This window comes from Pelmatolapia mariae, linkage group LG9, assembly GCF_036321145.2.
Source record: "Pelmatolapia mariae isolate MD_Pm_ZW linkage group LG9, Pm_UMD_F_2, whole genome shotgun sequence".
NCBI lineage: Eukaryota > Metazoa > Chordata > Actinopteri > Cichliformes > Cichlidae > Pelmatolapia > Pelmatolapia mariae.
In genome coordinates this window covers 26,017,326-26,045,158 of record NC_086235.1, presented here as the reverse complement: position 1 = coordinate 26,045,158, position 27,833 = coordinate 26,017,326, and the positions used below count along the sequence as shown (strand labels likewise).

Sequence of the window (27,833 nt, the reverse complement as noted above, 5' to 3'; positions counted from 1 at the left end):
GTCCAGCTATGGTTGTGCCATCTAGGGTTGCCGACCCCTGATGTAACCTATTGAGATCAACCGACGCAAGACTGTTCGGTGCTGGGAGTGAAAACGAGGAAGTTTGGTTGCAGGAACATCTAGTAATTGGTGGCTGTGTCATCCAGGCGTTGGTGCAGGTTGGTGTGCAGTACGTGGCGAGGGCATACCACGGCCAGCGAGCGGAGAGGTAGAGGGAGCTGTGCTGCTGCTGGAATAGCTGGAGGCCAGAGGACGCTACGGTGGGGAATTAGTTGGCAGCGGGACAGCGCCCTACCTCCCACGGAGAGACCATAGTGCTGGTGTGCTACAGAAAAGCGGCGGGCAGAGTTAGGAGCTCTACCCATCCGGGGTAAGTCTCGCGACTTATCGTACTGCAATAAACCGAGCCACTGTAAAGAACAGTGACCGTCGCTGCCCCTCGCTTTCCAGCACCTCCTAGCGGAGAGACTAACAGGACAGCCGAGGACGCCGCTGAGTTTTCCTTGCCCCGCCCCGATTGGCTGGATTTTAACGTTGTGGCTGACGCCACGGGACTTTTAATATTTATGTTTTATTGATTTTTATTGTTTTTTCTCCCTGGCCTTTGTTGTTTTAATTCCATTTACATTTTTAACTGTTTTTGTATAATAAATTATATTTTAGTGATACAGTTTTCATATCCTTCTATTCCCTTGGCTGCTTCACTGCTCCATCCGTTTTTTGGAGGGTTTCCCTCCTTAGAATAACACCTGTTAATCCACCATTACAGCTGCATATACCTTTGTACACTGAAAGATGAAGGACAGGAGGACAAAGATGGATTCAGATTGTTGGGCTCAGAGTTTTTCTGGAATGATTTGGTGTATGTTGTAAAGGAGTGGCGTATCTGCCTTGTGACTAGCAGACCAATGTTTAATGGAAGCTGGGTGTGGTGCCGGTTTTCTGGGTGAAGGATCTGTGGGTTTTATAAATATTAGTTATTGTAATAGATGGTTACTACTGATTGACGGTGATGATGGTGCTTGTTTTTGTTGTTGGACATTTCAGTGTGGTCACATAGTTTATGCCTGAATTTGTTGAGATTTAAACCAACTGAGAATAAAAACTTTGATCGGTTTTAATTTATGACTTTTGGAATGTTGATCTTTATAGTGTGTGTGTGTGTGTGGTGGGGTGTTTTTTTTTTTTGTTTGTTTGTTTGTTTTTTTTAAACGGACAACATTTTGTTTGTGTTCAGCAGTGACCCTTTCTTGTCCTTCAGCTCATGTATGGCCATCAGACTTAAACATCTGGGTGTTTATCTTGTAAGAGCAGAGTAACTTTTATTTTGATCACTTCCTTTGAAATCTGCTTCATGTGATATACATTTCTAATTTTACTCGAGTACTGATGCCTAACTTGTTTGCAGTGGGTGTATCTATGTGTGAACTGAATGTAGTTCCTTCAAAGCTTTGGTGTGATCATTTGCATTGCAATGAAACACTTATTGTTTGCTGATCTTAAGTTACAGCTTAGACATTTACTGATGATTAGCCCTTTTTATGGCCTGGTGCTGTTTGATATAGAAATTCAGTATTTGAAAACTGAGCACTTTGTTAATAAATGTATCAGACTCACTCAGATTGTATCCTCAGTAATTGGTGCATAATATTCAGAAAAGTATTTCTGATTTGAATTATTCTCCACTGCTAAACATTATCCTTATGTATAACACTTATAGATCCTAGGACCTGCCGTCCACATATGTGGACATCACATCGTCATATGATTGTTGGGTTTCTCTGTATGTATTACTTTAGGGTCTACCATACAATATGAAGCGCCTTAAGGCAACTGATGTTATGATTTCATCAGTATTGGGCAAGTTACTTTGAAAAAAATAATGAATTATAGTTACTGGATGGAAAACATAGTAGTATAATGGCAGTATTGGGAAGGTTACCTTTAAAATGTATTCCATTACAGAATACATGGCCCAAAATGTATTTTGTAATGTATTCCGTTACGTTACTCAATGAGAGTAACGTATTCTGAATACTTTGGATTACTTAATATTTGTGCTATCAATAGATTAATAAGTTTTTTTTTTAAATTTTTATCTCACAATTATCTGTAATTAATTGCATTTACTTGATCAATAGCCTGGTTGCAATTACATTTTTTTTTTCAACTTTATATTTAAACTTGTAACTGACATTTATGCAATATAATGAAGTAAATGCAGAGTAAAAACAAAGAATGGATGCTTAAATTCAAAGAGAATTTGAATAGTTCTTTTTCAATCTTTTAACACAGGTTCGCTCCTGTGAAAATACAACTTTTTAAAAAACCTATATATTAATAGGTAAGTATACACTAATATATAATAGTGCTGTCAAACAATTACTAATTTTAAATTTTTAATAACTATTTTATTTCATCACAGGGTTACTGTGGATTAATTTTGATTAATCACGATTAAATATCATTTATTTTTATTCTATATTAATCACATTTCATTTTGCATGAGCAAACAGACTCAAGAAAGAAAGGGAAAATATAGGCACTTAACTATGCAAGATACATCTCCTGGATGCACTGGTACGCATATTCAGTGATTCAGTATCCTGGGGTCGTCAGGTGTTTCGGGTCTCGCAACATCATACACCCTCGCCCAAGTGACCCAGCCGGGGGTGATCAGGCCCCGGCTTGCGTACCAGTAGCTACCCACGGATCAGCCCTCTTAACATTCATGTTAACAAAAAACTCTAAACATTTATCCACTCTCTCTCTGTCACTATTAGGGAGGCACTTAAAGTCCTTGAAACAAGGAACCAAAGCTATGTAAAGAGCGTGTTCTCAACGATATTAATAGGTCTGCAGTTTGTTGCAATCGACTTGACAATTGTGTCAGTCAATATTTCCGAGGTACACTTACTGAGTTCCCGATGCTCCTTGAGTGGTTTGTCGCAAGCTGGGAGACGCGTTAGCCAAAGTCCTAGTAGCATCCCCGGCTAACGTATGCTTCGCGTCAATGTGATATTTTAAGCTGGAAGTGCTTCGGTGAAAAGAAAATTCCTTCTTGCACAATGTGTTGTTGTCGGTCGACTGTTCCGTCTTGTTGGGTTTTTTTTTTGTTTGTTTTGTTTTTTTTAATACTCAAATTTCCCATCGAGAGGGCCAATGTGCATTTATCATCTTCCACATTGAGTTGATTGGTTCAGCTGCCCATCAGTACCAGATCAGCTGCCCGTTTGCGCATGTACGAAGGTAACTCTACTTGGACAAACTGCCCGAAGTGCATTGACAGAAACATTTCAGGGATTTTGTGTCACTCTGCACTCCAGATGCGTTAATTGCATTAAAAATTTTAATCGTGTTGACCGTGATGGCGGACTAATTTGTGTTAACGCATTAATTTTGACAGCACTACTTAATATATTATCAAGCTTTTTACAACTGCATGAATATTTTACAACTACATGAATACTCTGTTTGTATATGTGTTTTTGCTGCTGATACAACCAAATTTCCCCCTTGTGGGACAATTAAAGGATTATTCTTCTAATATACTATTGCTGTTATTTATTACCATTACTGAAGGATACTCGCCATACCAATACCAACTAGATGTTTAAATCATAATATAAAATGAGTAACAGTAGGGTGGACATTAGGTAAGGCTGCACTTTTTGCAGCGATCTCGTAAAGAAAACTATTCTGCGCGCGTGTATATAAAACAGGTCCGCAGCTCCAAATCGTAGTAAAGGGACCTCAGGCTAATACATTGGGTTCCGTGTCGGGCTCGTAACCGAAAACTAGCTCTACTGTGTTGTCTGGGTCAACTTTGCTAGCGAGAGACAGAGAGAGGCGTTGAAAGGCTGCTTCAATAGAACTTATTGTTTCGGAGGAAAAACACAAAAACTGTGTAAAGTCGAGTCTTAATAGCTTACTTACAACTGGACTACAATGCCCATAATCTTTAGGGCTATGCCTGTACCACTCTGCCTATTGCCTTCATATTAAATAATTTTTTGAACATTAATTTTTAAAAATATTTCTTCACGTCATTATGCAAGTAGAGGTGAAATGGGCCATGAGATTGAGGCACAGGCTCTAATGCCTGTGCCTCAATTAGAGTACATGTATTCTGTTACTCCCCAACACTGTATAATGGTAGTTCAAACCAACCACAGTACTCACTTTGCCGTGATACTGGGTTTTACTGAAGCTGATGTACACACAAAGATGAAGTCCGTCTCTTCAGCGCTAGCACTGCAAGTTTGTTCAATGCAGCCAGTTGGGCGGTGTAGTCTATCACAGCTAGAATAAGGGGAGATGGAGTGAGATAGAGGCTGTGAATCTGTCACAGGGCCACTGAATTTCTTGTTCTTTTGTTCTTAATTTATAAGAACATATTTCACTTTGCGTCCAAGAAAACTGCACTTTTCTAAACAGCATGTACGCTGTCTGTTACTTTTTGTGCAGTTGTGCTGAAATTTCTTCACTCTGTTAAAAGGTTAAACTTACAAGTGAGTGGCAGAAAAAAAAGACTGCTACAGTGACTTCCTCTTTTGCTGAACATAATCAGGAAGGACAAGAAACTTTTACATTGTTTTAGTCTTTGGGTGTTTCATTACTAGTACTTCTTCTTCTTCTGACATTGGCAGCAACTAGTTCATATGTTTTATTGTAATTCTGCTTCATTTTATTCTACAGTTACAAGACTTCACTTGAGCTCCTTAGGTAGGCGATCCTTTTGTTTGTTTTTGTACATCTTACATTAAATTTTAAATTTGTTATTCATCTAATACAGATACACAGTATCGTTAGCCAGAAATCATGTTTAAAAAAGTAGTATTATTTCAGAGGAAGAGACATTTATGACTGCAGTATATATTGAAAGCAGGGAAACACATGTCTTTTTTTTTCTTTCTTTCTTTTTTAAATACATTTGATTCACAACTAATTTGCTTACTAAATGGTTGTTTGTCTAAAGATAAACACTTTGAAGTCATTATTGATTATCTACATGCAAATTCTGGGCCTTTAGCTCTGCAGTATTCAGGAGTCTTTCTTGGTGCTCCTTTCCGTCTCTTAATCAGGCCTTTTGTTTAATGGTGAACTTTACATGTATTTAGAGAACTTTTTTTTTTTTAATCCAGTTTCATGCACTTTAATGAAGCCATTGATCTGAACTGTCACAAACACCTATCTTTCAGCAGCAGGTTTACTTTCAATAACGTCCAAGCAAAGTTACAAAAACATGTTCAGCAGACATTAAACTTGCTGCTGTGTTATTTTGGTGTCGGCAAAAATTTGATTTTAAAACAGTTTTTCAACCAAGACAAGAAACAAAAGACAGTCAGCTGATGGCTATTCAGCATCAACATGTTTAGTGGGTATTTATTGGTGTTTTGTTACCTGTACGAATTCAGTTATCTGTGTTTTGTTATTGTTTTTCAATGCACACAGATCCACTGAACTTCAATCTGAACATGGTGACAGTTGGCATGTTACTAATTTCTTTCTTTCTTTCAGGTGAGCTGTTTTATGTATGATCACTGTCTTTATTAATGTTTGTTACTCGGAATTTTTACAATGAATCCAAAGTTTTAGATGGTGGAGGATAAATGCCCGTCATCTCAGGAATATCTGTTAAAACTTTACATTTGAAAATCTCAGTGACTTACTAGAATGTATAAGTGTAGTGTACTTTGATGAACATTTAATAACGTTTAAAGAATGAGGGTGTGCATGTAATAATTATTCAGTTGTATTTACAGGTGCTTTGGCTGATTGTCCTGATAAAGCAGACCTCTTCATAACTGCATCAAAGCAGCTGGAAGCACTGAGTGGATCTTGTTTGCAAATCCCATGTAGCTTCAGACCCTAAGAAGAACAGAAATTTAAGAGCCCAAGAAAAATCTTTGGAGTGTGGATTAAAAATAACGCTGACTTTGGCAGAAATCTAAACAATGTGATCTTCAACAGTAGTGGACCAGTTAGCATCTATCCAATGAGTATTACTGGGAACCTGAGTCAGAGAGACTGCACCACTCTGTTTTCTAATTTAACCACCACATACACAAACAAATACTTCTTCAGAGTAGAGAGAGAACCATTCAAGGCAACAGCAGAATGTGATCCTCTTCAAATAACAGTCAGAGGTAAAAAAATTTTCAAGTTTATTTTATAAGATAATAATTATACAATATAGTTACACTCATTTAAAAACTTACTGTTAATAGTTTAATTCTCGTTAATATTATCAATGAAAATTAAACTTGATTTGATAATTGTATATTACACTTATAATTGTTTTTATACTGAGTCCACTGAGTGGACATTTCTACTTTGTTATTTCAGTTCATGCATTGTTATTATTCTGAGTACTTGATTACATTTGTGGTATGAGGTGCAGTGTGCTCTGTAGTATTGATGTTTGTGTTGTGAAACCACAGATTCTCCTTGGAGGCCCAGTATTACAATCCCAGGTGATCTGAAGGAGAAGGAGTCTGTCACTATAACCTGCTCAGCTCTCACTCCCTGTCCACACTCCCCTCCTCAACTCACCTGGAATCTCCAACAAGACTCTCACAACAAAATAGAGGAAAACACAGATGGAAGCTTTACAACTAAAATCCAGCAGACCATCACTCTGTCAGACACACATGATGGAAAGAAGATCAGCTGCTCTGCCAGATATCCTGTGAACCAAGGAAAAGACACCAAGACAGCAGAGACAGAAGAGACTCTCAGTGTTTCATGTAAGACAATCAAAGTTTGTTGTTGAACCTGTCAACATATCTTGATTTATGGGAAGTCAGCTGTTTGTAACAAATGTAATCTGTGTCACTCCTTTTCTTCAGATGCTCCTAAAGACACCTCAGCATCCATCAGTCCATCAGGTTTGGTGTCAGCAGGCAGCTGGGTGAACCTGACCTGCACCAGCAGAGCCAAACCTCCAGTCAGCAGCTTCACCTGGTTCAAGAAGAGCAGAGATGGAGCTGTGAAAGTATCTGAAGGAGAGATTTACAGCTTCAATGTAACAGATGGAGGAGTTTATTACTGTGTGGCCACTAATGATCTGGGTAATCAGACATCAGCAGAGATTCATCTAACTCTTACTTACTGTGAAGGTAAAAGTCAGTCACAGCTATTATTTAGCTTTAGTTTTTTAAATGAATTCAATCATCAAAGTGTATAAAGTGTTTGTTTTTTTTACCCTTCTTGCTATCATACCTTACCACAGTGGAGAGAATGAAATGTGTTTAAGTGAGACTGAATTTAGTTTAATGATCTTTCTTCATGGGTTTTTCAGTCTTGTTTCAAAATTATGATTTTCATGGATTTTGATTCACTTTAAAACTTTTATTTACTGTTAATCAGTTATTCTGTCAATTACAGTTTTTCTTTGCTCTAAAATCTTGTTGCAATACAGCTGGAACACTGGATGGTTTCTACACTATAGTGAAGACTGTGGGAATCATAATGCTTGTGAGCACACTGGGCATGTTTGAGTGGTAAGTAACAAATGGGTCCGGAACAGAATGAAAAAAGAACCAGACAGAGGTGTTCAGTACATAATATGGTTTTATTACAAATAATCTTAACCTAAAGAGCCGGCCACGCCGTTTTATCAATAATGCCAAAAAAGAGAAAAGAAGCAGTCGCCGCAACGGAGGACAAAAGTACCGAACAAATAAAGGAGGCACTTCCCACTTAACTCCTCACCACAGGGAGACACTTCCAGAGCCTACAGGCCCGTCTACTCACTCAATTTAACACCACAGGCAGACCAAACATGTAAGTGGACCTTTCCAACACCGAGAAAGATAGTGTAGAGTCTCACACACACACACACACAAAAAAAAAAAAAAAAACCCATCCGCACCACACAGTTCTTTCCCAGCCTATATCACCTCCGAGGACTGGGTCCAGGTGCCAAACGAGGGTAATGAACAGCAGGTGCGTCCTGGAGAGACGGCAGAGTGAAAGAGAGACAGAGGGGTGGGAGGAGCAAGAGAGGAGGAGGCGTGGAGAACAACACCACACCCACACAAGGGCAATTTTCAAGAGGAGGCCCTGCTAGGGCCATGACAAATATGAAGAAACATAATGTCACAATTTAAAAACATGAGGATTTACATGAGAGCTTTAAATTTCCAGTTTATTGAATCCCACCGAGCAGTCGTTGCCTTTAAATCTAATCTCTCTTCTTCCTGTCCTGTCTTTCTTATGTTTCTCGATCTCTGAGTGGAGTTAGCTCTTTCTTTTCCCTCTCTGTGACAAACAGCATCTGGGCCATAAGTTGCGGCCTACTTTAACCCCTGACTATGCCACATGTTTTTTTAGTAGTAGAAAGTACAGATATTTATTGTAAAATTTAGGGAGTAAAAGTAAAGTTTTCATTAAAAAACTACTTAAGTAAAATACGTATGTGCATAAATATTTGCATTTCATTATTTCCCACCTGTGCTCATTTAAAACTATATACCAAGTAGTTATTGCTTCTCATTTGTTTTGTTTTTATCCCTCAGCTGGTTCAGATCAAGACGCTCCAACAATCCAGAGACAGAAAGCTGTCAGATGAGCAGAATCACATCATAACGCATCAGAAACTAAAGTTTCTGCAGGACAAACTCCACTGTAAAATATCACTAAATTCACGGCAATCTTGTAGAATTAGTAGAAACTTTACATGTTTGGATATTTCTTTATAGTTTGATGTTCAACAGCTGTACATGACCATCATACTCTGAGTACAGAGATGGTATTACAGAAATGTCATTCCTCAAGCCAGTGCTGTCTTCTCAAAATTGAACTGTTCAGTTTTGCATCTTTAGAGCGAGATTTACTAAACAGAGCAAAATAGCATGGCCAAATGTTTCTGATAGGTCTGGTAAGTTTTACAGGCACAGTCAGTTCATTTCAGTATGACATGTCTGATCTGCCAAGAGTCACGCAACTTAGCTTAAGCTCATAAACTAACTGGGGATTAATCCTTCTGGGAGAAATTAAGATGTAGCTACATTATAACAATTATCTGGGGATCATGAATCAAACAATTTTACAAGTCCATTTGTGTAATTGATTCAAATATTGTAGTTGCTATTTTATGCCTTCAGTAAGGAATTCCCTGAAATTAATATGCAAGAGGGTTGTTGTAGAAAACCACTGACCACTCTTTGTCTAATACCGTCTCTGTAAATATTCCACTTGCTTTTAAAAAAAAAAAAAAAAAAAAAAAAAAAGCGCATGCAGACTGCTGTCTGTGCTGTTGTTTGACCTCTCTGCAAAGGTAAATAAAACTTATAAAGACAACCTGTTTGTGTGAACCTCAGTTTATTTCAGATTTCAACAACAAGCTTTGAGTCAGAGTAATCTCATCTCTGATTGGGAATTGGATGTGAGATGGAGAGTGACTGAATACTGGAGTAGAAAAAAAGATCTTAATGTCTGGTCTAGAGAATATTCATTACAATTTGATGAAACTGGTCCACCCCAAGGATCGGGTCCCCCGTCACAAACAGAGTAACATAGTTTAGCCTGTGAAGTGCCAGGAGGATTGCCAGGATTTATAAGTCAGGGAAACCAAACAACCTCTGTATTGGCCTCCAGTCAAGGAGGCCAATACGTGAAAACGGAAAGACCATCTCTGAATCGAGGAGGGGGCCTAAGGGTACATCTTTCGCTATCTTTCAATGCTGTGATTGCAGCCATTCCCCAACTCTCTGTGAATGGTACTCATGGCCATTGATCAGTGGTTGTTGATCAATGGTCATGAAAATTTGCATAATTATGATGAAGGAACTGACCTCACAGCCCATTGTTCCTTCAGTGGGCTGGTTTCAGTCATTATGCAAATGTACTGTTTATAAGATTGGGGAAACCTGCAGTCAGCTGAGACTGAAGAAGTCACTTGGATGAGTGACAAAACGTTTCTTCCACTGAAAACTCTACGTCCAGATGAACAGAATCATCTTTTGGAGATTTACTTACATGGATGATTGAGAATGCATCAAGAAGATTTATTTATTATTTATATTGTGCAGTCTGATGGCGAGTAAATAAACTGATATTTCCCTCTGATGTGCATTAACTGGTGTGTGTTCTGAATGAAAATAAAGTGGGTTTATTTATTTTTAATGTGTGGCTCCTGGTATTGGCAACCTTAAAATAATTATGCCAGCTGTGTCAAGGGCAGTGTGGATGCAGGACCGAAACACAGGACTCTGAATTTATTTACAGTGAATGACAATGACGATAAGTACAACAATCCTCCATGTGTGAGTTTCTTTTTCCCCTTGTGCTTGCTCCCCAATCCTGTGCTATGACTTCTCTAGTGTAAGTGGTGAGTTTCCTTCCTCCTCTTGGTGTTTATGTACAAAGTGCTTAACTCCCTCTACTTGTGTCTGAAAACAACAAGAAACCGGTAAGTACACGCCACACTTCACTCCGAAAACACTGTCACTTACTTGCTGGGAACTAAATGATTTCTCTTAACGATCCAGCATCGACTGAGGCTCAGCTCCTCTGTTAAGGAACTCCTCAGAAGAGGCTGATCAGCAACAGATGAGTGTCATGGTCTTCCACATGTGGCTGGTTTAATGGCAAGAAACTCTCAGAGCCAGATACCTCCGGGAAACCCCAACCGCAGACGGCCACGGTCCACTCATCCAAGCAGAAATGAGAGACAGGGAGAGAAACAACAACAAAAACAAACATGGTCACCCAGCAGGGACTGCTTCCATGACAAGATGAGTGTTTTTTCTTTCTTTTTTTAAATAAAAAATTTAACCTGCAGGGGATAGGACCAGCAAACTTTCACCAAATAAGTATATGAAATATATTTAATAACATATATCTGCACTTTTAAGAGATAAGGAAAATGAAATTGAAAATAAAATGTTACATTTCAGGAACTCTGCATCTTACTTATTCTTTCAACATCATTTGTGTTTGCATAGCTTGAAAAACTCAAGTGAGTAAAAAGGTCTTTGATAGTGTGTAGGTAATTTGCATCTTTAAATATGTGTCAGACTTCCTCTTTCACAGAACATTAGCAGAACTGAAGAGTTTATTTCAGCAGCTTTGTGATAAACTGACTTTAACGCACCTTCTTAAACAGCAAGTTCTCTCTTTGTATTTCCTTCTTTCTAACATTGGCTGGGCAACACGGTTCACTGTAATTCTGCTAAAACTGTTAAAGGATAAGACTACACCTGAGCTTGTTTGATAAGGAAATATTATATTGCACGTATTCAATAACCTTTTAACTTTTCTTTACTGCACTGACAGGTACATGTAAAGTAATCTTATTTACTGATGTTAAAAGTTTTGCATAAACTGGTTTGTGTTTTATTTTTCTTTATATTTCAACATATTTTATAACAAAGAACTACAAGAAAAGAAAAAACAAAATGTATGGATGCACAAGGAACATTTTTATTATGAAACTGCTTTAAAAATATTAAGTACAGTGTTACAGCTCCATACATGAAATGATCTCTCTCTTTTTTTAATCCAGGCAGTAAAGTAGTCTGTCTGTGAAAATGGAGACAGTCAGCATGTTACTGATTCTCAGATCCAGTGAGATTGCTGTCTGAAAAGTTCTTCACCCATTTTTCCTGACTGTCTTCAGGTTTGAAGTCTTCCTGTTCTTCTTTGTTCAGTATAGGTTCTGATTGAGAAGTAAAATTTTTTGTTTATTAAGTATGGAATTTCCTGAGTTATCTTTCTTTTCCTTTAGAGTTTTGGGCTGAGCCTTGTCCACAAACTTGTGAACCTCTTCTAAAATAGGAGAAGGTAGAAGTGTTTTCAGTTCCTGCAGAGTCTGGCTAATTTTGTTCCAGAGAGCATCGATAGTGAAATGGACCTGTCTTATCCTTTCACTTAGAAGTTAGCAGGGTGGGGCTAGGTTTCACAGGGGGTTCACCTGAAACCTTGGCTGATGGTGACCTACACCCATTTTCACACCTTGGCTCATGCTATTAGGTAGAGGATCAACAGGGGGTTCATGACCTCCTTGGGTGACACTCCCCGAGTACTTAAATCTGGGACTCCCCACCATTTGACCTTAAAACTGAAGAAGTTTCTCGGATGAGAGGTGAAACGTCTTCAAGCAACTTAAAGAATGCCAGATGTTTTTCTTTCCAAGCACTTTAGACTACCATGACCTGGATGACTGAGAACCTTCACAGACAGACCAAAATACAGGAGTCTGAAACGAGGGAATTAACTAAAGGCGGCGGTTTTATTTGCTGTGATGCAGAACTTAAAATGAAATACTAACGAACAGTAAAAGGAACAAACAAAATATAAACTAGAAACTAAGACTCTTGCATCTAGTAGCTCACAACTTGTAGAGATTGTCGGGTCGCAAATTTTGATGCCAACATGATAACTTTATCCCACCAACAATGTGGAGATCCAACTTTTTAGATCCAATTAAAATAATTTCACTGAAAAAGATCCTCTGGAAAAGAGTGAAATTGTCGTAATAGAGTTTAATTAACAGAATCATATGAACAGCAAGATAGTACATTACAAAACACAGAACAGCAGGACAACGCATAGCAAAGCAAGCAAAGCAAACTCCGGGGTGTAGAGCCTTAAGCACAGACAGCAGAGCCACACAGAGACATGATGGCCCCTCCGGCCCCTCTTTATAGAGCCCAGTAACCCCTCCTGTTACTGCTGGGTAACTTCTCACTTGTCCTCCAGCCAAAAATAGCAGGTGCAAAGTCAGGTACCGGCCAAGGTCCGGCCATGGGCCGGTCAGGGATCTGGCCATATGCAGATTGACCATCTGCAGAGGACAACCTTTGATTATCCCAGGTGCTCATACAGCAAGTGGCATAATCTTATGATATACATGTGAATAATACTTGACCTAACGATACAGGTTATTCAAATATATATGTTAAACACTTTTTCTCGTGTATACCAGTGTAGGTTTATAGTGTATGTGTGTATATATGATTATATAGTATTGTAATGATACTGAACACATCACAATAAAATCGCTTTAAGTATCTCTGTTACAGTGTTACTGTGTTTTTTATGAGACATTTTTATGAGACATGTTTTTTTATGAGACAACTGTCATGTAAATTAGTTCCTTAGTGCTGCATTATCCATTTACACATATTTAAGAAAAACATTTTAAAAAGTCAACTGAAAACAGACGTGTCAAATTAAAGCTGAACATAAAAAGCTGCAGGATGTGATACGTGTTTTTAAGTAACTAAACTGAACAGCACTAAACCATAAATATGCAATTTTTATTTGCAGATTATGTGTGTATGTTTCTTTAATACATTTTGTTAATGTAATGTTACTTTTCTCTTCACCTGAGCGTAGAGTTCCTCTTGGACGTGAGTGCGCTCTCTGTTTTTTCTGGCTTTTTGACTTTCACCTGTGCGTACACAGTATCCTGCTGCTGTCCTCTGTCCTGCACTGAGTCAGAGGATGCTTCATTTCTCAGCACAGAGAAGCTGATCTCTCCATAATGGATGTTTTCTTCTTCTCCTTCTGATTTACTCACTGGCTCTTCACTTACTTTTCTGAGGCTCCTGCTTGAAAATGAAATACCCAAAATGAAAAGAGTATCTCTCTACAATGACAAATGAATATTTTTTGAATACATATATGTATAATGGGTCATCCATTAACATAGAATTTCGCACAGGGAAAAGGGAAAGTAACATTAGCTTCTACTGGACAACTTGTATGATTAACACTTCTTTTTAATCATTTGATCCAATAGTATCACCATAATGTCACCATGTTTATGTCAGCCCCACCAATTATAAACTGTAAGGCGAATGAGGCAAATAGCAAAACACTTGCTCTCATCAAATTTAATCTCTGTAACTGTAACTCTTTTTTTTATGGGAAATGGCTCTGAGGCATTGTGAGAGATGAAGTTGGTCACCAATTGCTGCTGGTTCAGTGAATTTTGGTTGAAGCTTCACGAAACTTGCAGTTGTGGAATCTGTGACATGTCAGCCTTTAAAAAATGTAATGTTTGCCCGGTTACATGCTGCCGAGTGAACGGGGGATTCAGTTGTTTATCTGTATGTTTTTTTGCAAAATGTGCATAACTACTGTTTTAATTTTCTGTTGTTTTAACTGTTTAGTGGTTGTAGAAATGTTTTTAATGAGTTTTTCTTAGATTCAAATGTTTCTATGGATACGACACATGACCATACATAGATCTGGCCCCCAGTACTGGGAGAGTTGCGGTTTAAGAGTTAAATAATAGAGTTAAATATGACTTAACTGTCCTCTGTTTTGGGTTAAATATTTGTGTAAATAATGACGTACATTTCATGTGTAGCTACCTTGTCAGTAATAGATCATATTTTCTGCTGTGATGTAATATTTACCAAACAAAGATAATAAGGCAGATGAGTAAGATGAATCCAAGGACTCCTCCAAGAAGTAGCCATGTTGGGAAGGAGCTACCATTCTGCTCTCCTGAAAAACAAGATCAATATGAAAAAAACATTTCAGTTAAAGAGTTAAACAGAAGTCATATACGGATTAATTTTACATTTTGAACAGCTCTGTTAAGACAAAAAGAAATAAACAAGGAGAAGACAACAGTAGATAAGAAGAAGAAAAATTGGATAAGAACATACAACACATTAGTGGTTTCGACCTAACTTTACCTCCAACAGTCATGTTAATCTCTGCTGATGTCTGATTACCCAGATCGTTAGTGGCCACACAGTAATAAACTCCTCCATCTGTTACATTGAAGCTGTAAATCTCTCCTTCAGATACTTTCACAGCTCCATCTCTGCTCTTCTTGAACCAGGTGAAGCTGCTGACTGGAGGTTTGGCTCTGCTGGAGCAGGTCAGGTTCACCCAGCTGCCTGCTGACACCAAACCTGATGGACTGATGGATGCTGAGGTGTTTTGGGGAGCATCTGGAGGAAAAAAGGGGGTGTGTCTAAGAAAAGGTGCGCAACAGATTACATTCATTACAAAGAGCTGACTTCCCATAAATCATGATGAGCTAACAGGATCCAACAACAAACTCTGATTGTCTTACATGAAACACTGAGAGTCTCTTCTGTCTCTGCTGTCTTGGTGTCGTTTCCTTGGTTCACAGGATATCTGGCAGAGCAGCTGATCTTCTTTCCATCATGTGTGTCTGACAGAGTGATGGTCTGCTGGATTTTAGTTGTAAAGCTTCCATTTGTGTTTTCCTCTATTTTGTTGTGAGAGTCTTGTGTGAGATTCCAGGTGAGTTGAGGAGGGGAGTGTGGACAGGGAGTGAGAGCTGAGCAGGTTATAGTGACAGACTCCTTCTCCTTCAGATCACCTGGGATTGTAATATTGGGCCTCCAAGGAGAATCTGTGGTTTCACATCACAAACATATTAACACTAAAGAACAGTATATTACATACATGCAGTTTGAACCGCTATGGATTCTCAGTTTTGTCAATATAGACAACAACTGATGTACAAATCGATTAAAACTGAAAAGAACATCACAGGTTAAAAGTGAGACATTTGATGGTTTTTTTTAAAATATGGACACATTCTGAAGACCATTTCTGCATCAAGAATTTCAAATTGTTTGTCTATCATGAAAAACAAAACACATATCTAAAGAAGACCCACAAATACTGCTGCTTTCTCCGGGCATGCATGTACTCAAAAAAGTGAAATTTGGGTTTTTGTTACTTTTACAAGAACATTTAATTTGAACAAAAATTTTTTTGTTTCTATGGCGGACTGAATTAAATCAACCACGATCTGCATGAAATTCAACAACTTAAAACTAGTTAAATGTATTCTTGTTGAGATGACATGATACAATCTAGTAAGAATGGTTAGTTGCCTGGACTCGTGATGTTACAAGATCTTGTGAGATTTCCAACCACAGAAATATCACTGGGGTTATAAGAGGCCGAAAAACATACACACACCACGTGTAAACATATAGCGCTTTTCTACTCTCCTGGAGCACAACACGCTTTATACAACATGCCACACAAGACCTGTTTCTATGCTTCTAAATGCTTTCGAACTAACATTCACACACATTCATACGCCGATGGATGGAGTGACAACCCAGTGGTGTGGTGGTTAGTACTGTTGCATCAGAGGTCCTGAGTTTGAATCAACCAACTGGCCAGGTGGAGTTTACATGTTTTCCCTGTGTTTTCATCTTTCTTGGTAAATGAAGTTAGTGGGGTTAGATTAATGATTCTAAATTCCCCATAGGTGTGAGTGTGAGTGGAAACGGTTGTCTATCTCCCTGCAACAGACTGATGACCTGTGCAGGATGTGCTCAAACAAACAAATCAAATGATGAAAATATAAAAAAGGAGCACAGGAAGGACTTGAGGGCAAACCTGTCTGAAGCATTAATGTAGAAATATTTGACTGTATCAAAACTTTTTTTTTAAGTCTCATTTTTTTCCTGTTTTCTTCTTTCAGTTTATTCTTTAAAAAAATTACATAGTATGTTCTTTTATAAATACTTTGTAAATTTCTGCATTCATTAAAGAGAGTAAGCATCAGAACAAAGGTTTGTATAATTTTATGATGTAAATGAATTAAAAACTTCAGTCTTTACCTCTGACTGTTATTTGAAGAGGATCATGTTGAGCTGTCGCCTTGAATGTTTCACTCTCTGCTCTGAAGAAGTATGTGTCTGTGTAGTTTGTGATTAAATTAGAAAACAGAGTGGTGCAGTCTCTCTGACTCAGGTTCCCAGTAATACTCATTGGATAGATGCTAACTGCTCCACTACTGTTGAAGATCACATTGTTTAGATTTCTGCCAAAGTCAGCGTTATTTTTAATCCAGACTCCAAAGATTTTTCTTTTTCTGTTAAAGTTCTGTTCTTCTTTGGTGCTGAAGTTACATGGGATTTGCAAACAAGATCCACTCAGTGCTTCCATCTGCTTTGGTGCAGTCATGTAGAGTTTTATCCAGTCAGCATAATCAGCCAAAGCACCTGTAAATACAGTTTCATTATGAACAAGCTGCTGTCCTTTCCTCTGCTGTTCACTGTTTGTAAAGTGTTTAAATTTTTAATCATAACAGGAAAAGCTGGCTCTGTCTTTTAGGTTGTTTCAAAATAGGTGAAAGTTAAATGACAAATCAATCCAATAATGTCTTTTAATAACTGAACAATCAGCTCACCTGAAACAAAGAAAACAGTCAGTAAAATGCTGACTGTCACCATCTTCACACAGAAACTCGTTCCTAGAATAAAAATAAATAAATAATAAAATCAACAAAAAGTTAATGATAATGATTTAGTGACTATTATTTACATCTGTGGAGCTGTGTACTTTAAAAATAGCTGAAATATAAAAATAATAACATAACAAATTTTAAGTCTAAGATTAAAGCACAAGTTTATAAATTAACACGATGTGTCAGTCAGTTCACTGAAAGAAAAATAACTAAAAGTTTAGTTAAGAAATAAAAGCAATAAAATGTTTCTTTACCCCACATTATATCTGATGATTGTCTTATGAGTGAAACAAAGCAGCCTTCAGCAGAACTACTATAAACTGTAAAATACAAATTATCATCTGAGAAAGGACATGAAGAGACACCCACTGACTGTAGCGCTGCATAATAAAGCCAGTTTTGTGCTGCCTGCTTATTTCCTGTCAGAGAAGTCAGATGTTGCCCTTAAAGACATTTTTAACTTTTGGTCTGTCGAAGCCTGTGAACTTAACCTTACACAGCTGATTTAATCATTCTCAGTATGATATATATGTACAACCTGTGCTAACACAAATCATTCTGATGGACTATGCAAGACTCTCTCTCTCTCTGTACACACACACACACACACACACACGTTGTTACCTGGACAGTTTCTATGCTGACAGCTTTAGGGTTAGGGTGCTGTAAGGTGTTCTTATCCTTAGGCGTATGGGTTACTCCACACACGTTTGTGGAACTTCATATAAAGCTCCAGTATCAAGTGCTTCTTGCCATTTGACTGCTGGGCCCTGAGAAGCCATGTGTGTGCTACTGGAGTGGTGATACTGGAAGACAGAAGTGGCAAAGCGGTGGGACCTGTTTGTTCTGCTGTTTGGTAAAGCGATTCATTTATTAGTAGAAATTTGAGAAAGGGGCTTTCTGAATTTTTTTTGCTTTTGCATTATTTTAGCCATTACACTATTGTTTCAGCCTAGAGAGTGTTTCTTTACTGTCCAGTAAGAGTGGAGCTTGTCTTTGTTACTCTGGCCTTGGAGACGCTCCTGTTGATTTGCTTCCTTTTTCATTTCTATTTGTTTTAATAGTGTTTATTTTAATTGGAAAAATAATGAATTGTAAATTACATTTTTATTTTTACTCCACAGCTAATTTGTTTGGAGCCTCAGTCTTTGGTTTGCTCTTCAAACACTTGATGTCCCACTCCACGTTTACTAGACTTCAGGGAACAGGGTTGTAAGAGTCTTTAATTAATTCAATTTTCTACTTTAAGCAATTTAATTCAGTGTAATTGTTCTGTGAGGTATGTTGGCTACAGAGGATCCCTGTGGTGAATCACCAATCATGTAGCACAGAGGTTCCCTGATGTTCCATCTTCTGGCTCTCTTAGGTCATAAAATGTATGTTTCAGGTCATTTCTATCATGGAGGGTAAGAAATGTTGCTGAGATCAGTAGCAGCATTTGGTAGCATGCTGAGGCTCGGATTCTTACAACATGAGATGATCCAGGTGGATTGGTTTTAAGAAACCAAACAGTACGGCTGTGTCTCCAGCTCCTGGTTGAACCTTTCCAGTGGACCTTTTAATTGGGGCGTATTCAGGGGTGAGACTGACTGAGGCTCAGAGGAGGGACCAAAAGTACTTTCACCACTGTGACATAAACTAGGATCCATGCTCTGACACCACATAGCAAAACGCCACAAAAGCTCCACTGGTCAGGAGCAGTCCAGTGACATCACAAAGTGCAGTGAGAGTGTGACCAGGGACAGTGAGGGAGTGGGAGAGGACAGTAGCTTTATTTTATCTCTCTAACAGAAACCACTGTTGTGGAAAATCTTAAATAAAACTGCAACTACTAGGTGAGCATGTCTTTTGAAGTGAGGTTTATTAAAGAAAAGGAAAAGCAAAAGAAAATGAAAAAAAAAAAACACTGCAGTGGAGAAAAACATTCAGATCAAACACCAAACAGTTTTTTCTGAGGATGGACACTGCCCTGAACTCTTTTATATCTTCCCAGAACATTCTCCAACAAAAAACATTCCACAGCATATCATATATCTCTATACCTTCAAAACTGAAGTAACAGTCTTTGGAGCCAAAGAAAAACAATTACAGGTCACCAGAGAACTTCAATCTATACACCTAAAAACCACAAACCAGGCGAGAAATTTGGGTGTAGTGATGGATGCAGACCTAAACTTATGAAAACACATTAAGACAAAGTCAGCTTACTATCACCTCAAGAATATATCAAGGATAAAAGATCTGATGTCGCAACAGGACCTGGAAAAACTAGTCGATTACTGTAACAGCATCTTTACAGGTCTACCTAAAAAAAAAAAAAAATCAGTCAGACAACTACAGCTCATTCAGAACTCTGCTGCTCGAGTCCTCACTAAGACCAAAAAAGTGGACCACATCAGTCCAGCTCTGAGGTCTTTACACTGGCTGCCTGTCCGTCAGAGGATAGACTTTAAAGTTCTGATGCTGGTCTATAAAGCTCTGAATGGTTTAGGACCACAATACATCAGTGACCTCCTGACCCAGTATGAACCTTCCAGATCCCTCAGGTCATCTGGATCCGTTTTTTTATCAGTTCCCAGAGTCAGAGCCAGACACGGAGAAGCTGCATTCAGCTTTTATGCTCCATATATCTGGAAAAAACTCCCAGAAAGCCTCAGATCAGCTGAAACACTCAGTTTATTTAAATCCAGGTTGAAGACTCACCTGTTCTCAGCTGCATTTGAATAAAGCACCAAATCCACACTGTTTTACTTTTAAGCTTAAATTTCAAAACTTACATTTTAACTACTGATTTTATCTACTGTTCCTTCCTTCTTCTTTTTCTTCAATTTTAAATCATGCTTTTTATTTGTTTTTGTTTTTTTAATGTCTCTGTAAAGCACTTTGAATCACCTTGTTGTTGAATTGTGCTATATAAATAAACTTGCCTTGCCTTCAGTCCAGCTCATCCTTGACTCCCTCTCCCTCACAGAGAGAATTATGACCTTGTTTTCTGCTTAGCCGTCACCTACAGATTTACATCCCTGATAAGCAGGAGTTTCACTATCTGTTTAATGTCTCCCATTACAATGACCTCACTTTGTGTGTAGAGCATAAGGCCCATCTGTAGTGCACATGCATACAACTAAGTGAGAACGTTACATTACTATCACTATTGTAATATGATTAAAATATGTGATTAATACATGAGAAAAAAAATCTGCTTCCAAACCACAAAACCCATTGTAGGTGTTGACATAAATTAAAGTCTCAACAATTTCTTTTAAAGTTGAAATTTAGAAGATTAACAGAAAAATTGTTTGTAGTCACCAGTGATGGGTGTCACATGTTCCAAAGTAATGCATTGTATAAAACTTTTTCAGTAACACTCTACACATTACTGTACTTAAGTCTGCATTTACATTACTTTTACAATGATGCCGTTACTAATGTGATCAAAAAAAAAAAAAACTTCAATTATCTGCACAGTGGGTTGATAGACGGGGAAGAAATAATCAAACACACAGGTTTTTTCTTCCTGTGCTCCTGCATCACTGTCAGGTGATGTCAGTTTGTCTGCTGGTACGAGGAGTAGTAGTCTAGAGTTTTTGAGTTGTGGACATTATTTTAATTGGACAAAAGGACAAAAGCACAATGGTGGAAAGCAAACTGTTTCCAGGAACGTTGTCTCATTTTAATTATATCACAGTAGTGATACTAATGTCACTTTCTCACACTTGCTAACACAGCATGCTAACACAGAGCTAAGAACAGAAAGTGATGTTAAGGCTGAATATAAACCCAGCCCTGCATACAGAGACTGAACTTCAACAAATAACAACAGCAGTAATTAGCAGTCAGCCTCCATTTCTCCTTCTAGATGTTTCTGTTGTTAGTAGAATCACTGTGGCGCAGTGTTGCCAACTTAGCGACTTTGTCGCTATATTTAGCGAGTTTTCAGACCCCCTAGCGACTGCCTGTTACCCACCAGCTGACCGGGTGGTCACTCGGGTTAATCATAATATATAAAGCTCAACTGACAAAAAAAATCGGCCGACTACACCACCAGGTACTATAGGAAAAACCATAAAGCCTTTGAACTAAAACAAACGCTGTTGTGACAGTGATGCACACTGTCTTGTTGGTATATATGCATGATTTGTATCACCTTCATGTTTCCAAACCGATACCATGAGCAGCAGCTTTTACAGCTGTGGCTCCAGCAAACATCAGCTGATACTAGAAATTAATTTTAAATAAATTCTAACAACAGCTGATCAAGCTTGAACGTGCTGTTGTTGTTTAGCGCAACATCCGCTGGTTTCCTGTTTCTGGCGCACAGTGGGGGATAAACAAACAAGACTGCCTCGTTTGAGTTTTGGACGAAATGGATTCTGGGATATTGCATTTCGTCATTTCGAGCTGATTGGAGACCAGAACAGCCAATCAGATATTTTTGTCTGTGATTGGCTGGTTTTGTGGGACAAATATAACAGCGTACACAAAGAGTTGAGCGCGCACAGGCAGAAAGGCAGAAATGAGTGCAAATACAAAAACTGAGCGAGAGGGGCTGCTATTGTGTGTGTGTGTGTATGGATAATAGCAAACACTGAAATGAATTTTGTTCGCTCAAATTCAGCTTTTCTTCGCTCAAAATAAATTTCTCCTCAAAATGCAACACTTGCACCTGCAAACTTTTTTTTTTTTAACGTGCGCTCAAATTTATTTATTTTTTTTTAACGTGCGCTCAGAATAGTGGCACAAAAATAACGCCATAAAAGACTGCCCCACTCCAGTCGAACTCCGTGTAGCTACTTGGCTCGTTGAAGCTACCCGGGTGTTAGCTGGTCTAAAAAGTTCCCTCATCTCACTTTCCACCGTGCTGTGGGTAACACTGGGTGCAGTTGAGCCCGTCCCATCTCGATCAAGTGACGAGGACAACGATGTGACCGTTTCAGGAGATGATAAAATATTTCTTAACACCCCGATAGCTTGCTGAAGAACTCGAGTTTCTTCTCCCCCCTCCATGCTGTCAGACACTTGAAAGTGACCCGTGCGTGCTTCTCAGCCAATCACAGCGGTACAGACACCCAGCCTTCCGTTTCCATTAAACTCCTTCCGTTTCCACTATACTCTTTCATTCACATACATTATTCTCTTGCATACATATATTTTCTTCAGACATGTATGCATTCTCTTCTTACATACATATATTATTTGTGAGATTAAATGCATATTGAGTGCATGTAAATGAGAGCAAAATGTAGGAATGCATAAATGAAAATGCATGTATGTTAGAGTGAAAATTTGTAAATATGTACATTAAAATACATGTATAAGAGAGTACAATATTGCAATGTGTGTTAAATATGTGTAAACATGAGAATAAAAATATCTAAATATAAAAATTAAAATAAAACTATGTGAGAGTGAAAGTATATGTATGTGAAAGAAGAATATATGTATGTGAGAGTGACAATACGTGTGTCTGACAGAAGAATATATGTATGTGAGAGTGAAAGTATATGTGTGTGAAAGAAGAATGTATGTGTGTGAGAGTGAAAGAATGAATTTTGGCTTGTACGGCCTCTCATAGAAAACAAATACGCACACAAGCATGAAACTTCACACAGTATAACACCATGAAAACATGTGACAAGCAACAGGGGTGGGTGAGCAGGGTTAGAGTAATGCAATGTAGACAGCAACATCGGGTCTCAGAATCTCTGCACAGTCCAGCTGACCTGCGGTCTGCATCGGATGGGGGCAAGCATCGGAGGAATTTGGAGTGGGGGAGCAAGTGAGTGTGCATCTGTGTCAGTGTAGATGCGTGTGTGTGTGTTGTATCCTGTGTTCAGCTTGAGAGAGAGAATGTCCTTTCACCCGGTTAAGCAAAAGTGAATGGTCCTTCAGCCAACGCAGGTATCCTTGAAGGATAGGGTCAGAGAGGCTAAACATAGTCTCATTATCAGGGACAAGAATTTGTTGTTCCGGAGCCGCATGAGTGAGGGAGATGATTGTTTGGGTTAGTGCGGACAACTGCACAAATTTTGCAGCTTAATGCGGGTTTTGAATAACTGTAACCGCTTTCTTTGTTCTTCAATAAGCCAGCTCCGATCAGCCAGAACTCTGTTATCATTCTTCCGAATGGTAGATCTCATTCAGTTTTCTCCTTTGAGGGTGTCAAGAGGCACACGACGCAACCGACAATTGGGGATCCGGCAGAAAACATCTCTGAAGGACAATCGGGCTCTCCTTAACCCAGGCTTCTTGTCGAGAGTAGAGTGTCAATACCCATTGAGGAACCAGTTGATCAAATCCATAATTCTTAGTTTTTAGAGAACAAGACTGAGAGACTCTCTGAGGGTTAGAGTTAGACTAGACTAGACGAGGACATAGAAGCCAACCAGGAAAGATAAGGGAGGGAGAGGGTGAGAGATGCGTCCGCCTCAGCCAAAAGCCAAAGTAGGGAGAAAAAAAAAATTGTATAAATATCTTCTATATATCAGTAACATGCCGACTGTCACTATGGTCAAACACAGAAACTTGTTCTGTGCATTTGCAAACAAAAAAAGGAAGTACAGACAGAGAACCCGCCACTTAAGAAGGTGCAATCTTGTTTTAGTTGCAAAGCTTTTATAGGCCTGACGTGATGATACCAAATACAACACTGCAACAACAGTTTTGTCCTTTCTGCAAATATCCTGTAATAGACAACACTAGATAATTACTTATAACAGTCAAACAACCTTTATACTAACTTGAGTTAATTCCAAACATGCATAACAGCTTACAGAATACATATAACTCTCAGTACGAATGTCACATTATATTCAATTCAATTCAATTCAATTTTATTTATATAGCGCCAAATCACAACAAAAGTCGCCTCAAGGCGCTTTATATTGTACAGTAGATAGCACAATAATAAATACAGAGAAAAACCCAACAATCATATCATATGACCCCCTATGAGCAAGCACTTTGGCGACAGTGGGAAGGAAAAACTCCCTTTTAACAGGAAGAAACCTCCGGCAGAACCAGGCTCAGGGAGGGGCGGCCATCTGCTGCGACCGGTTGGGGTGAAAGAAGGAAAACAGGATGAAAGACATGCTGTGGAAGAGAGACAGAGATTAATAACAGATATGATTCGATGCAGAGAGGTCTATTAACACATAGTGAGTGAGAAGGTGACTGGAAAGGAAAAACTCAATGCATCATGGGAATCCCCGGCAGCCTACGTCTATTGCAGCATAACTAAGGGAGGATTCAGGGTCACCTGGTCCAGCCCTAACTATATGCTTTAGCAAAAAGGAAAGTTTTAAGCCTAACCTTGAAAGTAGAGATAGTGTCTGTCTCCTGAATCCAAACTGGAAGCTGGTTCCACAGAAGAGGGGCCTGAAAACTGAAGGCTCTCCCTCCCATTCTACTTTTAAATACTCTAGGAACAACAAGTAAGCCTGCAGAGCGAGAGCGAAGTGCTCTAATAGGGTGATATGGTACTACAAGGTCATTAAGATAAGATGGGGCCTGATTATTTAAGACCTTGTATGTGAGGAGCAGGATTTTGAATTCAATTCTGGATTTAACAGGAAGCCAATGAAGGGAAGCCAAAACAGGAGAAATATGCTCTCTCTTTCTAGTCCCTGTCAGTACTCTTGCTGCAGCATTTTGGATTAACTGAAGACTTTTCAGGGAGTTTTTAGGACATCCTGATAATAATGAGTTACAGTAGTCCAGCCTGGAAGTAATGAAGGCATGAACTAGTTTTTCAGCGTCACTCTGAGACAGGATATTTCTAATTTTAGAGATGTTGCGCAAATGGAAGAAAGCAGTCTTACATATTTGTTTAATATGTGCCTTGAAGGACATGTCCTGGTCAAAAATGACTCCAAGGTTCCTCACAGCATTACTGGAGGCCAAGGTAATGCCATCCAGAGTAAGGATCTGCTTAGATACCATATTTCTAAGATTTTCAGGGCCGAGTACAATAACCTCAGTTTTATCTGAATTAAGAAGCAGGAAGTTAGCGGCCATCCAGGTCTTTATGTCTTTAAGACATTCCTGCAGTTTAACTAATTGGTGTGTGTTACCTGGCTTCATGGATAGATAGAGCTGCGTATCATCTGCATAGCAGTGAAAATTTATGCTATGTCTTCTAATGATGCTGCCTAGGGGAAGCATGTATAATGTAAACAGAATTGGTCTTAGCACTGAACCCTGTGGAACTCCATAATTAACCTCAGCATGTGAAGAAGACTCTCCATTTACTTGAACAAATTGGAGTCTATTAGATAGATATGATACAAACCACTGCAGTGCAGTACCTGTAATACCTACAGCATGTTCTAATCGCTCTAATAGGATATTATGGTCGACAGTATCAAACGCTGCACTGAGGTCTAGCAGGACAAGCACAGAGATGAGTCCACTGTCAGAGGCCATAAGAAGATCATTTGTAACCTTCACTAAAGCTGTTTCTGTGCTGTGATGAGCTCTGAAACCTGACTGAAACTCTTCAAATAAGCCATTCCTCTGCAGATGATCTGTTAGCTGTTTGACAACTACTCTTTCAAGGATTTTTGATATGAAAGGAAGGTTGGAGATTGGCCTATAATTAGCTAAGACAGCTGGGTCTAGAGATTGCTTTTTAAGTAAGGGTTTAACTACAGCCACCTTGAAGGCCTGTGGTACATAGCGAATTATTAGAGATAGATTGATCATATTTAAGATTGAAGAATTAATTAATGGCAGGACTTCTTTGAGCAGTTTTGTAGGAATGGGGTCTAAAAGACACGTTGATGGTTTGGAGGAAGTAATTATTGAAGTTAACTCAGAAAGATCGATTGGAGAAAAAGAGTCTAACTTAACATCAATGGTACTAAAAGTAGCTGTAGACGATATTACATCTGTGGGATGATTATTGGTAATTTTTTCTCTAATGATAAAAATTTTATTTCTGAAGAAGTTCATGAAGTCATTACTAGTTAACGTTAAAGGGATTGTTGGCTCAGTAGAGCTCTGACTTTTTGTCAGCCTGGCTACAGTGCTGAAGAGAAACCTGGGGTTGTTCTTATTTTCTTCAATCAGTGACGAATAGTAAGATGTTCTGGCTTTGCGGAGGGCTTTCTTATAAAGCAGCAAACTATTTCTCCAGGCTAAATGATGATCCTCTAAATTTGTGACACGCCATTTCCTCTCCAGCTTACGAGTTATCTGCTTTAGGCTACGTGTTTGAGAATTATACCACGGAGTCAGGTACTTCTGATTTGAGACCTTAGTTTTCACTGGAGCTACAGTATCCAGAGTCGTACGTAGTGAGGAGGTAAAATTATTAACAAGATAATAATAATTATATCTGTAGACATCACATATGCAGGTATTGTTAAGCTATGAACAGTCACAGGAACAATACAGGAGCGATGTAGTGACACTCAGTGACGTTACAAAGGAATCCAGTGTTACTGCTAAGCCCAACACACTACATTGGAGGTCAATAAATGCAAAATGCGATTTTATATTTTAGTTGCATGCCAACAGCGGTAAATAAATGTCTGAAAAAAATAATAAATTTGCTTCATCTTTTTGCTAGCTGTGTTTAAAACACTTGTATAGAAAAATATGTTTCATTGGGGAATGACACAAACTGATCAAAAAAAGCATGCATTTCAGTGTAAATAAACTGCTTTCGTGACTTCAGTTTAATGCCTCCTTTTTAAAAGAGTTTATTTTCAAGTTGTGTGGAAGCACTGCTCTCACCAACTTGCATTTACATCACACATGAATGTGAACATGAACTAGAAGAAAACATCCACACATTTCTTCTGCACTTGAAAGTAGATACACTCTGGGCCGTCACCTGTCTGTGTTAAGCTGTTTTCAGTCTTTGACCCGTGAGTACACAAAATCCTGTTGTTGTGTGTCACCGAGAAGTAACATCGTTTTTTGGAATTCCACAAACTGCATGCTTGGATAGACTTGGACAAACTGGCAGGTCTTATAGCCGACAGCTGTCCAAGTCTGACAGCAAAAATGTCAGACTCTTTATACAACTGCAAGATGAAGTGACTGAAATGAACCCAGAAATGAAACTGGTATTTTTGGATTGCATTACACACCAGGAGCTATTGTTTTAAGTCTATGCAAAATAAGACCCATGTTGTTGATATTGGGCAAGAGTCATAGAAGGTTTGGTTCACTACTGGCAGAGCACTTCATGTTACTAACACTGCTGGGTTTTAATTCTTCTCTCAAAGAGGAGAGCTTTCCACACATAAGGAGACATGCTCAAAAGATGTTGGTGCATCGTGTCCACTTCACACTTTACCTCTCCAAAGCGTGAAATGGAAATGTCTGTTACGCGTCTATAACTTGAATTAAAGTTATTGAAAGGTCACAGTGAGGAGAGCACACTTCATTTACAAGGAAAAACAATTATGTTCTTCCTATTTAAGAGCAGCATGAATTAAAATAGTGCGGTGTGTGACCTCTGTGCCAAGCAGAATTGCACTGTGTTTAAGCTATCCTGTGTTGATTATTATTGTGGTGGAGCAAAGGAGGGATAACTAGTGCAGGCGACTAAGGGATGTTGACAACGCTACCCTAGGGGGAGAGGTACATCCCAGGAAAGATTTTTATAGCC

The 27,833-nt window shown here is 38.7% G+C and overlaps 2 protein-coding genes across 2 annotated transcripts in view; one reads left to right on the top strand and one right to left on the bottom strand.

The window, feature by feature from the left end:
- The window catches only part of LOC134634170 (vascular cell adhesion protein 1-like), a 383,264-nt gene extending 374,672 nt beyond the window's left edge, over positions 1-8,592 (top strand). Inside the window, exons 6-9 of the mRNA XM_065471652.1 lie at positions 6,444-6,749; positions 6,852-7,121; positions 7,424-7,505; positions 8,523-8,592. Coding sequence (XP_065327724.1) covers positions 6,444-6,749; positions 6,852-7,121; positions 7,424-7,505; positions 8,523-8,592 — 728 coding nt within the window. The remainder of the gene's footprint in view (positions 1-6,443; positions 6,750-6,851; positions 7,122-7,423; positions 7,506-8,522) is intronic.
- A 4,718-nt stretch (positions 8,593-13,310) lies between these two features.
- LOC134634163 (sialic acid-binding Ig-like lectin 7) lies at positions 13,311-17,198 on the bottom strand. The gene is given in 7 exon segments (XM_063483225.2): positions 13,311-13,394; positions 13,397-13,559; positions 14,376-14,466; positions 14,661-14,921; positions 15,047-15,352; positions 16,584-16,967; positions 17,156-17,198. Coding segments are annotated over 7 exon segments (1,332 nt in total).
- Between the last annotated feature and the right edge of the window lie 10,635 nt (positions 17,199-27,833).